We start from the raw sequence: 15,879 nt of genomic DNA, 5'->3' as shown, positions 1-15,879 counted from the left end.
CATGATGCCTATATTTCATGGTGATGTGTGTCTTACAATATGTCATTCATGTTATGCAGTTTGTAGAAGCTACTTACTAAGCCTAGACCTTTTTAGCCAGAAAGGAGTTTTCTGTTATAAGACATCAGCCAGAGAAAATAAACAAATAAGATGAAAATGTAGCTGTGATAATAAAATCCCCATGGTAAGTCATAATTAAGAGATAAAAGTTAGTTATGAGATACTTAACCTGACAGTCCACAGCAGTTCTTTGGCATAGCTTACCCTATATTTGACATATAAATGGATTGTGAGTACATTTAAAATGACTATTGGCGTTGCTTGCTTGCTTATTCACATGGGAGTATACTAAGCAAACACACGCTAAAGGATTTTAAGCAATCAGCCGCTCTGGCATAGAAAGAATAAAACCAACGTGGCTGAGGTGCAACTGAAAACACCTGGTTGGTGTCATGATCCCAGATGGATGCACCAAAAGTCTTGGTTACATGGATTTATGACAGTTTGAATATTGCTAAAGTTTTTGGCTGATGAAGATGTGATCTGAAGTTAAGAACCAGAGCTGTGGTCCAAACTATGTCTGACACATTGATGGTTACGACACGCTTCAGCCATTTGGAATTGCAAACAGAGGATGCATTGATGGGTTTTCCAGAAAAATGATATGGCTTGAAGCTCACAAAAGATCATGGCTGGCTACTTTATGGATGCTGTGATCAATGTTGGGAGATGCCCTGCCAGACTCTGACTTCATTTAGGAACAGAAAATGAACATATGGCTGAAAGGCTTTTGCATTTTTTAGAGAACCAAGCTGAGACAGACAGTGTAACCTTTGGTCGAAGCACTGGATGACCAGCGGATTGAGCGATGGTGGCTGATCTTGTGAAGTGAGTGAGTCCAGCTTTGGATGGACTTATTTGACAAACTGAGAGAAGATGACTACTCCTTCTCAGACAACTTCTTGGACAGGTCCTTAATTCAGTTTTGTTTTCTTCACACATTACAGATGATAGACACATACGTACAGGTGATTACCCAATATTATTTTTAAGAGCCACAAATGACCAAGTGTAAGAAAGTCGCTGCCTACGTTCTATGCAGAGAATTGTGTAATAAATGGCATGACTTAATGATGGAAAATAATCTTATTTTTGGGTTATTTGGCCACATTTTGATAGCTGTGAAATATTATTGCAACATACGTTAACATTTTTGCCATACACTCTTTGTGACTGAATATAATTTGCCTCCTAAGAAGAACTTAATAAGGTTGTATTGGTTTGGAACAACCTTAGAGTCTGTCGAGTCCACAGCTCACGATCACCTCTTGGACATCCCTCTATACTGCATGGAGTCCCTCAGCTGGTTGGAGGCAGAGGTTGTTTGCAAATTTTAATGGCGAAAATGGGCTTACATAGACAGACAAGGCAGGTTTAAAAAAAAAAAAAACACTGTTTTTTATTGTTGCCATAATGTGCCTAATGTATAATCCTTTACAGAACACAAAACATTATGCTTTTCACATTTTGCTACAAGTTCAACATTTTTTTTCTACGGTTTCCTTTTATCGCTATTTACATTTTGAAAAGTCTGCAGAGAAATTTAATGAACTGGTCAGTGGTTGTTTAATACGGAGGTATACGGCAAATACATGTTTGAGTGTACCGAGTGTGGATGCTTGCTTGAGTGATGGTGATGTGTGTGACTATGTAGTTTGAGGAAATTGTCGACTCAACTTAACAAAAAAGACTCCAACCACGTAATGCAAAAAAATATTTTTCTGTCATTTGAGTTTTGCTACTTTGTATAACTCTTATCTCTGACAGTAGTACAGATGAAATACATAAAGGTATATAGAAATTCTGAAATTTAGACCAGTTCTTCAAAAGGTGTGTTTCATGCATGTCAGTCAGTGCCATTGGTGTATTGGGAAAGCTTATTCTCCAAATCACAGATTCGCTTCTCCTGGGACAAAACTGTGGTCTTTAGAGTCTGAATTTCCTCCAACAGCGTCTCAAGCAGCTCAGGCTGGACGGGAAGAGAGTGGAACAAAGGAAAAAAGGGAAACAGAAGAAGAAGAGAGGAAAAAAGACAGTCACAGGGAGAGGGAAATTCAAGGATGAAGAAAAAAAGATGAAAAATAGGTCAAGGACAGTATGCAACTAGGAGAAATTAACAAAAACAAAGAAGGGAGCTTCTGGAGAAAAGTTGAGGGCAGGTACAAATAGAGAAGAAATAAACAGAAACATGTTAAACAGAGAGACGGATGTTCAGGAGTAACGGTACATTCAGATTACAGGCTGCAAAGCCAAAGTGAGTCTTTTTTATTATTGAAAATGTAATAGCAGCTAACTGAAGGTACCAGCAGGTATTAAAATGCATGCTACAACTTACCGGCAGTCTGTTGGTGTCCAAAGTGGACAGGCTTCGTCGGGTGGTGGGTCTGGAGTCCAGCATGTTCTTCTTTGCCACTTTGAGCTCTCGGCTCTTGGGCGGCACGTAGCCCTGCCTCATGGACACCAGAATTGGATCTTCATCCCGGCCATCCAGCCACTCTTCAGCCTCCATGGCGGGTTCGGGCCCGGCTGTGTCTGGGTACAGGTCATCTTGGAAAAGATCCGACTGAGGAAGGGAGTTGGTGAGATGAATGAAAGAGACACAGATGTGGGTTTTGTTTCGATTGTTTTGGAATTCACTTCGATTTGATATAAAATATGTATTTATATCTGTTTGTCTTCCTTGGAGGATGGGTAGAGAAGCGCAGAGAAGGAAAGAGTATCAAATAAAACAAACAAATCAGGGGGAAATTAATAAGCAAAAGAGCATATTGTGGGAATGAGAATCATTTAAAAGTCTAGTTTTGGAAGTCTTCAAGTCCTTTGCTTTAGTAGGACACTATAAAACTCTATACAAGTAACAACTTATTTAAGTACTCAGCATCATGAATCACATGTTTTGTATGAAAAATATTGACGAGAAGCTAACTGGTAAGCTGTAGCTTTGAAAAAAAAGTTGTACACTATTTCCCTCTGAAATGTATTAGAAGAATTTGAAGGAATATAAGATGGAAATAAAATAAAAGTATCTCAAAATTTCAATAATGTCCATAATTTGTGTAAATGTACTTAGTAATCCTCCACCACTGTCAAAGTAAAACGCTTGTAGAGTAAGACCTTACTTTTCTGGGCACTGTCATTGTTATTGGTTCACACTTCTTGTCAAGGAGCTTGAATAACCTATGAGGACAGTAAGAGAGGAGAACGAGCAGAAGAGACCCATTAGTTGTGCTTTTACTACACATGAGTGTATCAGTTTATATTTCATATGACCATGTCTGAAATGATCATACGCTCTGAGATCAGGATTCACAGTCCAATGATGAGAAGAAAATACATGTAAATAGTGAAACTGGATATAACTGCAATGTCAAATATGTAGACTAAGCTTGTGTCCAATAGGACATTAATGGACCATATAGTCAGAGATGGACACTGCAATAACTTTAACATATTTGTAAAATTAACCTATACTCTGCAGGGTAACATATTGTCGAAACCATTAAAACAACGTAATGCCTAAAACATGAAATAACGAACCCACAGATGGTCGTGAACAGGGCAAATGGTCAGCACTTTGAGCTTCACCACATCTGCAGTCTTAACATCCCATCAAACAAATGCAATTTCATAAAACAATACTGATTTGTATCTTACCTAGCGATCTCACATTTGCTGACGTCCACGCCTCTCTTGGGCATGAAGCCCATCCCTCTCTGGGGCTCCTTAGTGCTGAAGGTGCTGAGGTAGTGGACATATGGCGGCTCGTCTGTGATCTCAAAGTAACGGACACTGCTGTCCCCCTACAATCAAACACAGAAATTACACAGAAAACATGTCCAAAACATAGCATTAGTAAAGCTGGAAATGCAATGTCTCTGTATATATTACACAGTACATTTCGAAACATGACTTGAATCAGTAAACCAGTGTCACTGTACCTTTCCACAGAGGTAGACCATGTTTGCGTCTGCATCATAATATGGTAACAACACTCCGTTACTTGTGTCCAATTCCAACAGTGCGATGGGCTCCTCAAAATTTGTCTGTGGAGAATTAAAACGATGAAGAAAGCCTACAATGTGCATGTAGATGCATGTATGTCAACACCTTTTGATGGGCACATTTGAACAGCACATTAAATGGTATTGTTTGTTACCGGGTCCCAGAGTCCGAGCTCTCTCTGGCTCATCCTGGTGAATCCTGTGGTGAAAATGTTTCCATCTCTGGTGAAGATGGCTCTCATTGGCCGGATACCCTCGTGTGGAGCCAGACGTTCCTGTCGAACGGACGAGGAACAGACCAGAGTTACTCCTTGTTCACCTTTTTAAACTTTTTGGAAGTTTATTGGACTCCACTGTCAGTGGTTTTGGATTTAAACAAATCTGTACATAACCTTTAGATTGTAATCCAATGATCTATGTATTTAAGGAATAGTTTAACATTTGGGGAAATACACTTATTTGGTTGCGTTAGATGAATTAGTACTGATCTTGCATGTGTCCGTTTAACGTGAAGGTACGCAGCTGGCTAGCTTAGTTTAGCATAAAGTTAGAGGGTCACGCAAACCATTAGCCTGGCTCTGTCTTAAATCTTCAAAAACTTATTGATTAAGGCATTCTATTGCTTTTAGTTATTTTTGTTTAAAAACAAAAGGAAGTTACTTAATATATATGTATTTATTTAGCTCAGATTTATTATGATTTTCTACTCACCGCAACCACCTCCCTCTTGCGTGGGTCGCAGACACGCAGACGTCGGTCCTTGCAGGTGGTACAAAACAAGCTGCCGTTTCGGTTCCAGCTGATGCTGTAGATGAGGTCTGGGTGGTCGTCCATGGAGATGAGGGGCTCGCCTGTCCCCACATTCCAGATTATAATCAGGTTATCACTGCCTGGAGGGGAGCAAAGGGTGGACATTTGAATGTACTCACACTCCCAGCTGTTTACATCAAGTTAAACTTCCAAGGAAACAAGTGTGTGTGTGTGTGTGTGTCTGTCTGTCCTACCCGCAGTGAGTAGTATGTTGCGTGCGGTGGGGTGCCAGGTCACAATCCCAACACGTTTGGAGTGTCCCTCCAGGACGACAACGGGGTCGGAGATGGGGCGGGTCAGGGAGTGATCCGGAATCTGCCACACCTGGAGAGGAGGGATGACCGAGGCTCAGATGGGTTCTGTGTCCAGTAATCAGTGTATTTTAAATTATAGTACATTGGTGTCTTAACGTTCAACCCATTTAATCCTCCTGGTCATAAATATTATATTTAAAATTACAACTTTTGAAATCTTATGTGAGAAGAAGTAAAACATTTTGCTGTGGAACAAGATGACCGAGACGATGGACGATGAAAATAAGTGCACTTATCTCCTGAATCAGAGTGCAGTATTTCTACTTTCCTACTCTAAACCTGTGTACCAACGTTACTTACACATCAGAGGACGCAGGGAATAGTTTTTAAGGCCAGCATTTTTAATTTTTCCATTGAACTCTGTACCCTGCTGCAGATTTACTGCTGAGTAATTGTATTTGGTTTCTTTATTGCCAACGTGACAACCAACCACCTACTGATAGCTGCTTACTTTTGCTCTTAAAACTATGATCAAAAATAATTACAGATTCATATTCCCAAATACCATGAGATTTTAACATTTTTTCACCAACCAATCCTTTTATTTTGTAAACTGTTCAGATGCCTGTCTCAGCCACAAATATGTATGTAGAAATACCAAGATTAGGAGTCCACTTCCCTTCTGCACAATCCAAACCCCTAAAAACGCCAAAACCCCCAAACCCCTCTAAAAACAATCTTTGACAGGCCAATCAAAATGTATATTTAAAAAAAACTGGTTCAACTGTTATATTTTGTGTACATTTCTTGTCTGAATTCAGTTTCTTTTAAATGATTGATCCGCACACACAGCGACGCACGCGCGCGCACACTCACACACACTCACACAAACACACAAACTCCTAATGAGCCTTTTCAGTCGACACTATGAGCCGTCTCTGTGAACTGAAGAGAATGACTTCACAGTTATGACCTTTCTGCTCCACAGTGGCAACACTGGCAAGATTAGACAGCTGGAACTGTCTCTCTCTCACACACTCACACATACACACACACACACACACACACAAGCGCACACACACGCACACACACACCATCCCAGCAGCTGTTGCTATAAGAGAAGCAGTGATTCGATCATGCAATTGCGCAAAGATTCCTACGATGTCATTGTGAACAAGTGTGGGCAAATCTGTCCTCCGTGACAACTGTGGTGCGTTCACATACATGCCGGGTCAAAAGACATGTTGTCATAATACTAAATGTTTATAGTTGACACAAGCTAACATACTATACATTTAAGTGCACATGCGTACACACACACACACACACACACACACACACACACACACACACACGCACGCAAAGCAAGCTAAGCATAAAATCTCTTTAAACCTCAGTGATTTTTTATTTGTCTATTAATATAAACATATTTGACATGAATAATGTATTGAGTACCTTTACTTGGACATCTCACTTTAATTTGAAGTATTATAGTAACTAATAAGAAGTTAAAATGTTATCACAAAATATAACATATTTGTGTAATATTTTGCATCGAGTACACATTTATTTGTGCTACCAGTACAAAAAAAAGTATCAATGAAGCTGATACAATTCAGTGAATAGTCTGTAGACGAACATAAATCAGAACCGACCGTAACTTGTTGTTTTTTAAAACAACAATGCCAAATGCCAAAGAGCTTGCTACCGCTCCTCTAATGTGAGGATTTTATATAATTGTAAACTAAATATATTTTTGTTTTGTTCTATTAATCAGGCAAACGAGACATTTTGAGCTGCCATATTGAGACTCCAGGAAACTGTGATGATTGTTTTTGTTCTCATTCTTTTCTGACATTTTATAGACTAAACAGCTGATTGATTAATCCGGAAAATTATTACCATCGTTATTATTGATTGCAGCTCTAATATGGATCTGCCAAAAACGTTGTTTGGAGTTGCTTTTTAGTGTCAGTAGAGCAGCTTATCCTTTAATTACATAACAGACACTAAACCTGGTGTTTATTTCCGCTGTGCGTGCCGTAAATGACAATTTCTGCAATAATATAATTAACTCTCAAACCCTATGGAATGAAATGGTGTTGATAACGGCAGGATGTCAGAACATATTGCATAAAAAATGGGAAATAAAGGGGGATTATAACTCCTAAATGCCGAAAGGAAATTTTACAATGTAATATTTAGGGAATGTCATTCAAGGTCACAAGTTATTTGCATAAATAATAATACATAGTTATAATATTGTATCTATCTCTAGTCATCCCCTGTTGTCCAGGTCTCACAGTGCCCCCTGCTGACTGCCCCAAGTAATGAGCTGCAGCGCCACAGGTGCAGTGAAGGAACTACCAGAGAGTCTGTTTTCTGTCTTCAGTTTTAGGTGTTAAATGCTGTGTTTAACGATGGAGTCTCTTGTAAACGCTCATCTATTCTGAAATGTGTTCATGTTTTAAGATGTTTTCCCTTCACTGTCAGAACTTACTTGTAATTACACGCTGTCCAAGTTAAACACAAGAAGACTATGCCACAGCACAGTTGGTATTAAGGTGTCCTGTAGGTGTGATGTGATTGACAGCAGGTAGAGCAGAACATAATCACCACAGGCTAATGGTGATTATTCAAATAGTTCTCTATATGCTCCAGTACAAATCCTGCGTTCTCCAGCATTGTCTGATCTTATGAAAGGAAATTGAATAATTACCAAAATACTTCACATAGGCACAGGGAAGTATTAGAAAGTGTTCGTCTCACTCAGAAAACCTCCCACTGTGCCCCAAAACTCCCACACTGACCAATTAATAATACTGCTGTCCTCAACCGGACTTGTATACACATACACATGGAGCAGCAGGTAGAGCAGCAGCGTCACAATGATGAGGCCAGTTTGAGACAACAGAAAACAGAGTTTGACCAACTTGTCAAGGACAAAATATGACAAGCTGAAGAGATAAGTGATGAGACTGAGCAGGTGGGTGGAGAGTCAGACAGGTAGTCAGGATGCCTCGACTGACTCACTTCAACAGCCAGACAAACTCAGCCTGCGATGACCTCTCTGGCTGGTATCGGAGTCATCAAACAACAAACTCTTTCACATGCATTTGCAACAACTCGCTAAGAATTTTTTTCACACACACATACACACACACACACACACACGCACACACACACACACACACACACACACACACAGACAGTTGTTACCATCGCAGTAGTGTCCTCCGAGCAACTGGCCAGGATGTTGTCGTCATGAGGGCACCAGTCGATATCGAGGACGGGTCCAGAGTGCCCAATCACAAGCGGGTAGTTCTTATCCACACGACCTGACTGCAACACACAACAGCAGAGACACACAGGACTGAGTTGGAACTGTGTATGTACAATAACCCACAATTAATAGTCATCATTTTCTTAGTATTTAATCATCTGAAGTTGTAAAGTTACAGTGTCTTTATTTTAACATGAAATATTCACAAACTCGTTCAGATTGAAAGAATATTGAAGGTCCATTTAGTAGATGTTCTTTGGCTTTTGATCATGTCACAGATCTTCTTCAGCTGAGGAAGTTTGCCTCATTGTCATTGATTTGAAGATGTTTGAATTTCCATTCATTAACATAAAACAACTGGGCAAATTTACTCTGATAAAGGTCATGTGATATGATCGAATATGGAAGTTGCAGGTATATTATTGGTCCAAAGTACAGCCAATGAAATAGGAAAACACTGAAATAAAGAAATTGAAATGCTGTTGAAACAACAATGGATTTATTCTTTTAGTGAGTCATGGAGTTTAAATTACCCCCCACCTCTTGCCCTCAGCTCACGATACTAAACATGGAATAAAACGTTCATAACTTTGTGTTTGGTAGATTATTTCTCTATTCCAACAATGCTTCTTGGCAATACATTGTATACCGTTGTAAAGTCTGTTTATTTCACATTTGTAAGGAACATGTATTTGTGGGATGAGCAGAACAGGCGAGTAGGTGGGTTGCGCCCATGAAAAATGTGCCAGACCTTCCAGTTGCTGTTGTGGCTGTGGATGGTTCTTCCACATGCTACTGAGGCTCCTACTTGTTTATACAATGAATACATTGTGCAATTGCCAATCCACCAAACAAGAGTCAATAGCAACAGCAGAATAAACTGTTTAGCATTGGCAGAGAAGATTTGGCGCAATCCAGGTACTCGGTTGTGCTGCTCATCCCAGAAATGCATGTTCCTTACAAGTAGGGTAAAGTTTAAATGGGAAATAAACAGGCTTTCCAACGATATGTAAGAATGTATTGTCAATCAGCATTGTTACGATAGAGAAAAAATCTACCAAACACAAATGTCTGAACTTTTTGTTCAATGTTTGTTCATAAGTGTTAAATATCACATTTTGACACAGGGTTTCTCGACTACAAGATGAGCTAGCACTGCAGGGCCCACATGAAGTAATGGTGCCTTGTTTTAGTCAAGGCTGCTAAAGGTAGCATGAAAACCTTCAACATGCACCCAATACTTTTAAAAACAACTCGCAGCATTGTGGTGGACTTCCAGGAAACAGATCAAAACAGACATTTTAATGTGCTGCACGCTAAAATCATGACGTCATGTCCAGTTTATTTCATGTTGCTCTGTTTCTATTATGTGAACACATGTACTTTTGAGATATCACTCCCCCCGCACACATACAACACACACCCTAAGAGAGGTGTATTTATAGCTGAGCGACGAGGCGTTGAAAGGGGAGGGTTTTTTGCGGCCTGTTGGGGACTCAGAGGGGGAGACGGAGGACGGAGAGCACGTTGCTGTGTATTAATAGCATGTCTGTTCACCATGACTCCAGTATATAATCTCATCCATTTCCCTGTGCCTCCAAAAAGCTCTTTGTAACTAATTATTGCTGCTGACACACTGATGAATCTCATCAGTGATCATCTTGATGCGTCCATTACATTTCCAAGTTATCTGTCACAAAGTAACAAAGTAAAACATTGTTCATTCCACTCTTTAAAGTTGAATGACTGGAATTACCACCTTAATTATCATGCAGACTCAAGTCATTTAAAACAAAAACATTATTCACAAGCTCCAAATATATATATACTTCTATATACATATATAAACACTTGAAAAATTACAGTTTTTTTGGCCTGTTGTCGATGAGCTGCTCAATACTCGTAATGCTGGACTGTGATTGGCTGTTGGTGTTATCAGGCCGGCTCAAATGAGAACCGCTGAGTAAGTGCAGGCATCTCACAGGCAACTAAATTGCTGCAGACACAAGACTGTGATGCTGTGTTGACTTGCACCAGGAGCTGCAGTCACCTGAACAGATGTGAAAAGAATATAAGTTTTGAATGCGTAATAATAAAAGCAATGAACTACAGCCGATAAAATGTAGACTTTTAGATCAACATACAATTTAATGTAATACCAGTGATCTATTTAACCTAAATAGAAACACTGGAGTAGCATTTCTAACGTGATAATTGATTGAAATATTCTCTCCTTCCACATTAAATAATGTAAATGTAAATAATTTTCATATATTTAGTTTTGTCACACTGAAATACCACATTTTTAAATGTGTTTTTTCTTGCAATGTATTTCTGTTTCAGCAATTATGATGTCCTTCACAAGGTATGGCAACATGATAGTAAATATCATATATCCTCGTATTAGAAGGAAATTATACAAAGATCACGCTGGAAAAAAAAGTACTAAAAGTACTAAAATAAGCATTGCATTGCTGATTCTTGCCAACTTTATAATTACATTTATAATACAGGAGATTGAGACTGCAACTGTATTGTTTGATTGTCTGATTGTAATTTAAATACCTAGGGTCATGGGAATTATTTGACCTCAGTAAAGAGCTTCTTCGCGTCCCCGTTATAGTCTTATTATAGCTGATTATGTCATGCAACATCGATCCTGACATAGCTCCTTATAGCTAAACATCACAGAAGTTACTGAGACACGCCTCCAAACAGGACTACCGCTTTGTCAAGGAATCAGATGCCACGCCATGGCAATAATGAGAAATGAGTGTCAGGCGTTTGTAGTTTGGAAAATAGACAATAGCGCAAAATTTCAGACAACCTATGCTGATCGCATCAGAGATAAGATACTGCCAAACACATAATAAAAAAACATTTTGAAAATTGATGTTTGTTTGCAGCAATCACAACCCTAACATTAAACCACACAAATCCCATACAAACATGAAGGAACAGCTTGAAGCTTGAATTTACAGAACAAGAGGAGTATTTGTGTTATGATGATTTGTGCTGTGTTTGGTGTTCCTGTTTTATGTTGACGGTCCTTGCCTCTTGTGTCCTCTGTTCCCCTGCACTTCCTGCCTCTTTTACCGTTTTACCTTTTTTTCCTCGGCCTGTTGGAGGCTTGTCTTGAGTATTTGGAAATAAATATTCTTTTGAACCGTTGCTTTGGCATTTGGGTCCTCTTAATTTCCCCACCCCGTGGCAACTTGTCCTCTGTGATCTTCATCTTTTGCCAATGAGAGTCGACAGTCAACAGATCTTCATATGCAGACACGTTAGTGGCTTGTGAAGCTTCACTTTGAGCTAAATGCTAACATCAGCATACAAACATTCGTACAATGGCAATGCTAACATGTTGGTGTTTAGCACATTTAATTTTTCCATGTTCACTATATTAGGTTAGCAGGTTAATATCAGCCAATTTACACTAAACACAAAGTTATTAGTTGCAGTTATTTGGTTATGTAATTATTTTTGGAATATAATTAAGTTTTGATTAAGTAAAAGTCAGAGGTTCGTTGAAGTACAAAGAATATGGGGACCATGAATATCTGTACAAATTTAAATTCATAGGCAATTCATCCGTTATTAGCTAAGATATTTTAGCGGTGTGCAGACCGACATGCCATTCGGGCTGGATAACAACAAATGTATAATCTTCCCTCAACACAAGTTATTACTGTCAGTGTTTCTTTTACAATGTGAACTACATTCCCGCTGCAGCAAAATGTTGTTTTTTTAATTTTATGATGTTCTCTCATTAAGAAAAATATGTTGTAATAACTTGCACTATTTTGTTATTTAAGCACATTAAGCAATCCTCCACAAAAAAGGAAAAAAATCAAGCACATGTAGAAAACAAAATTGATGTGCAGATTTTATTAAACTTGTTTGGCAGTTTCAGGATGATCAGCATTTCAGTGGAGTCACATGGAAACTGCACTGAAACACTGTTGTGTTTCCAACCTGCCACCAATAATGTTTCCCCTTTGACCTTACTGACCTTAGACAGAGGCAGGACCAGGAACGCGCCTCCTCCGCTGGATTCAACGATGACTGCCAGGAACTTTGGGTTGACTGCGCAGAAGGAGCTGTCCCACGTCACTTTGGAAACACGAATGTCATCGTAACCCTGCTCAGCCTTCACCGTCTGGCCAAAGACGTGGCGAAACTTACTCTGCCGCACGATGCTGCGACTCATGGCTACGGCACAAAGAAACAAGACATGGGAGAGGATGAGCAAAGCGAGTAAATGGTGAAAAGAAGGGATAAAGAGATGTCAGAAGAGGGTCAAAAACAAAGACATTTAAATGTGATGAAGGTGCTAAAAAGAGCTTCTTTTTTATCACAATAGTACACTCTCTGCATTCTGTACTTTTCATGTTTTAAATTTCATTCAACAATATTTAGCCTGTCACTGTCATTGAGGCCGGCCAGTAAACTGTTGAAGGTGTTTTCTTTTGCTGAAAAGTAACTCTCACTTAAAGTGTTGTTATGACCTTGTGCTGTTTTTAAGGATGAACTTTGTAACTTTAAGTGACAAGGCATTTCACTCACCATTTTTGATATATTTGATAAAGCTTGAAAGTCACATAAATTGATAGAATATTTTGTTTGTGATGACAACAATGACTGAATGTCTTTTGTTTTCTACCTCGCTCCCATAATTATATTCACTGCACAACACTGAACTGAGTTCATACATGAGCTCCTTTTATATGCCAGTCAATGCATTGTCTCAGTCACCTTCTTACTATGAGCGATGGGGTCCAAATGAACACACCGTGTTCTGTATTTAGTCGTCATTGTCAATCAAATCTGATCAAATCTTAATAATTGGGTATATAAAGATGTTTCACTTTGATGTTGATTGTTTAGTCTTGATTTTTTTGATGTTCTAAAGATGTGCTTTGAATGGAAGGGTTCAGTGACTTTAAATAACCTTGTGCTTATCCCTGAATGATGAACTCTGTGATGAGTTTGTTGATGGACAACTTGCTGTTCTGCGGCTGTGCCAGGCACTCGGCCAGACGGTCTGTAATCCTCCAAAACACAGGAGATATTCTATAACAGTGCCTGCCATCAGTGCAGATATTAATAGTTGATTGTCCGACCAAACGCTATGTGATGACTGAACATCAAAGACAAAGACTAGAGAGACACGAAGAACCAATAAAAAGCAGAGAACCAATATATGACAGATAAAATGACAACACACAGCAGATTAGTTACATTTAATCACACCCATGTGCAACAATCCTTATGAGAATATTAAGTTTCACACTTATCTAACAAACACTCCCGGACTGCCTTCGCTTACATAAGGCCAAAACTAAAAACCCAAATCTGGAAGTAGCATCAGTCCCTGAAGACGTCTGATAAATGCAGCAGAGCTCTTCTTCTTTTGAATGGATGATCATAACTCAAATTATCAAATCAAATACTAAAATTATCTGGCTTTACACAATCAAAAACAAAACCATATGAAGTCCGGTTCTGGTTCAGGCCTGTGACAAAGTAAACATAAAGTTACCCAGACCCCTGACTGTCTACTAGAACTACTATATATATATATATATATATATATATATATATATATATATATATATATATATATATATATATATATATATATATATATATATATATACATACATCATTCAGCCTCGAGACTGTGGGATACCTGACCAACTCGTCTGATGAGAAGAGGCTCTCGTTTCATTCCTGGAAGCTCTCACTTATCAAGAAATTCCAACGACCACTTCAGTGGGGCCAGCAGTGAGGCATTTAAGGCCCGGCTCATACATACTTTTATATCATTTATTTGTATCATTGATACTGTGTCAGGGACTTGTAATAACGTTAGGTATGTTGAGGAAAAACCTGTTTCAACCATTTGACAGTGAAAATGTCTTTATTGTGGTCTGCTTTAAAGAAAGGGTTTGAAAAAGTCAAAAATCTAACAAAATAATAGAGTAAATATCTCTGAAAAGGTCATAAGAATTGATTGCTATCTCAAGAGAGCTTCCACTCTCTAAGTTGAATTTTCATGAAGCTAATGTTGGAAACCAGCAGGCGGCCTTATTGAAATGAGGAAATGTTAAGTGTTGAATCATTCAATGACCTAAAAACATGCTTTGGGAATATGTGACATGATTTATAATAGGCCTAAATTAAACAGTCGTTATGCCAATTTCTAAAACCCATACATCTTATTCCTGTGGTCTACGACGGTTAAGAAGTATTAGTAAATATAAACAACTTTCTTTTGAACCAAAAACTAGTGTGCCAAAAGCTAATGATTGTTATGAGCTTTAATCAATAATGCAATGTTTTAGTATAGGCACATCTTCTGTTTCAGACCTGAGAACAACATAATAAAGCTCATTTGTATACACAACAAAAAAAAGAAAACAGACATTCTTTTTTTCTGGATTTGAAAAAGCTCATGTTCCCAAATACTTATTGAATTCCCTGAGTCACAGAAATATCATATTGGGGTTATTCCATTAGATGGTGTTTCTCTTTACATTAAAAGGTGGAAAAAAAAAAAAGAGTTAAAAATCCAACCTGCTCCTTTAATTCTGCCTCAGGTTAATGAGATAGCCCCCTTCTGTGGCGCGTGGCACGCCTCTGGAGAGTCGACACAGAGCGAAAGAATGACACTGCCACTTTCCTAATATAGCCATGACAAGCTGCCCTGTCCCGCCCGGGCCAGCCGCTCCTCCCACCCGCCGGCCGGGTCCTAAATAGTCCCAGCATGAAGGCAGTGCACTCTGTGGCGCTTTATCGTGAATGAGCAGCACCGTACATTAAAACACAGCTTATACAAGCACTCATAAATATGGGCTGTCAGGGGCGCAGCTGTGTGTCAGAAAGTGAGAGTGTGTAAGTGTGTGTGTGTGTGTGTGTGTGTGTGTTTGGGGGGCGAGAGGGAGGGTGGTGGGGGGGGTGTAGGCTACAACGTGCTCCTTAAGGTAGCCCACAGACGCCATGCACGACGAGGATTTTTTTTTGGGGGGGGGGGGGGGGGACACACACACACACACACACACACACGCACTCACTCATCTCCAGCAGTGCGGTACAGACGCTGACGCATCTCTGAACCCACTGCAACGCCGACACACTTAGTAGGACAGATTGTCTACAGGACAGCTCACCTCAGGTTATGGGGAGACCCCTCTTCCCTGGACAACTCTCGTGGTTTCTGTTGTGTAGTCTCGTCCTCCACCTACTGCTGCTGCTGCTGCTGCTGCTTTGATTCCTTTCAATAATATTCCCCGAGATCCGGTTTCCTGGAGTTGCAGAGGAGACGCACTGGAAAACTGCGTGACGCTCCTCGACAGGGAAAGAGAGAGTACCGGGGCAGCGCAGGGAGAGGGTGTGGGTGGGTGGGTGGGTGTAGGGTGGGTGCCATCTATTTTGGAACAGGCTCTCTCAGTACGGGGAAACGTGACGC

General features: G+C 39.6%; 1 protein-coding gene across 2 annotated transcripts; it reads right to left on the bottom strand.

The window, feature by feature from the left end:
- Window positions 1-1,436: 1,436 nt before the first annotated feature.
- On the bottom strand, window positions 1,437-15,756 carry coro6 (coronin 6). Of its 2 annotated transcripts, none has more exons than XM_068600917.1 (11): window positions 15,581-15,756; window positions 12,421-12,620; window positions 8,345-8,467; window positions 5,066-5,195; window positions 4,773-4,951; window positions 4,217-4,336; window positions 3,999-4,103; window positions 3,715-3,860; window positions 3,180-3,237; window positions 2,396-2,623; window positions 1,437-2,029 (listed from the first exon to the last, which is right to left on the bottom strand). In XM_068600917.1, exons 2-11 carry the CDS (start codon window positions 12,616-12,618, stop codon window positions 1,907-1,909), a joined length of 1,410 nt encoding a protein of 469 aa, XP_068457018.1. In that variant the 5' UTR covers window positions 12,619-12,620; window positions 15,581-15,756; the 3' UTR covers window positions 1,437-1,906. The 2 variants fall into 2 exon arrangements, with proteins under 2 accessions (XP_068457018.1, XP_068457019.1); XM_068600918.1 differs by lacking the exon at window positions 1,437-2,029 and adding an exon at window positions 2,038-2,198.
- Between the last annotated feature and the right edge of the window lie 123 nt (window positions 15,757-15,879).

The sequence above is a fragment of the Clinocottus analis genome, unplaced genomic scaffold, assembly GCF_023055335.1.
Source record: "Clinocottus analis isolate CAN_PGR_092001 unplaced genomic scaffold, fCliAna1.0.p SCAF_5, whole genome shotgun sequence".
Lineage (NCBI taxonomy): Eukaryota > Metazoa > Chordata > Actinopteri > Perciformes > Cottidae > Clinocottus > Clinocottus analis.
The sequence above is the reverse complement of the archived record's forward strand: the minus strand, read 5'-3'. Positions and strand labels throughout refer to the sequence as shown.

Bases quoted from the DNA above. Each gene is read 5' to 3' on its own strand.
- coro6 (XM_068600917.1), bottom strand. From the start codon at position 12,618: ATGAGTCGCAGCATCGTGCGGCAGAGTAAGTTTCGCCACGTCTTTGGC. The intron at 8,468-12,420 runs GTCAGTAAGGTC...TGTGTGTTGCAG, and splicing joins TGGTCCTGCCTCTGTCTAAG to TCAGGTCGTGTGGATAAGAA. The intron at 2,030-2,395 runs GTAAGTTGTAGC...CTTCCCGTCCAG, and splicing joins TGGACACCAACAGACTGCCG to CCTGAGCTGCTTGAGACGCT.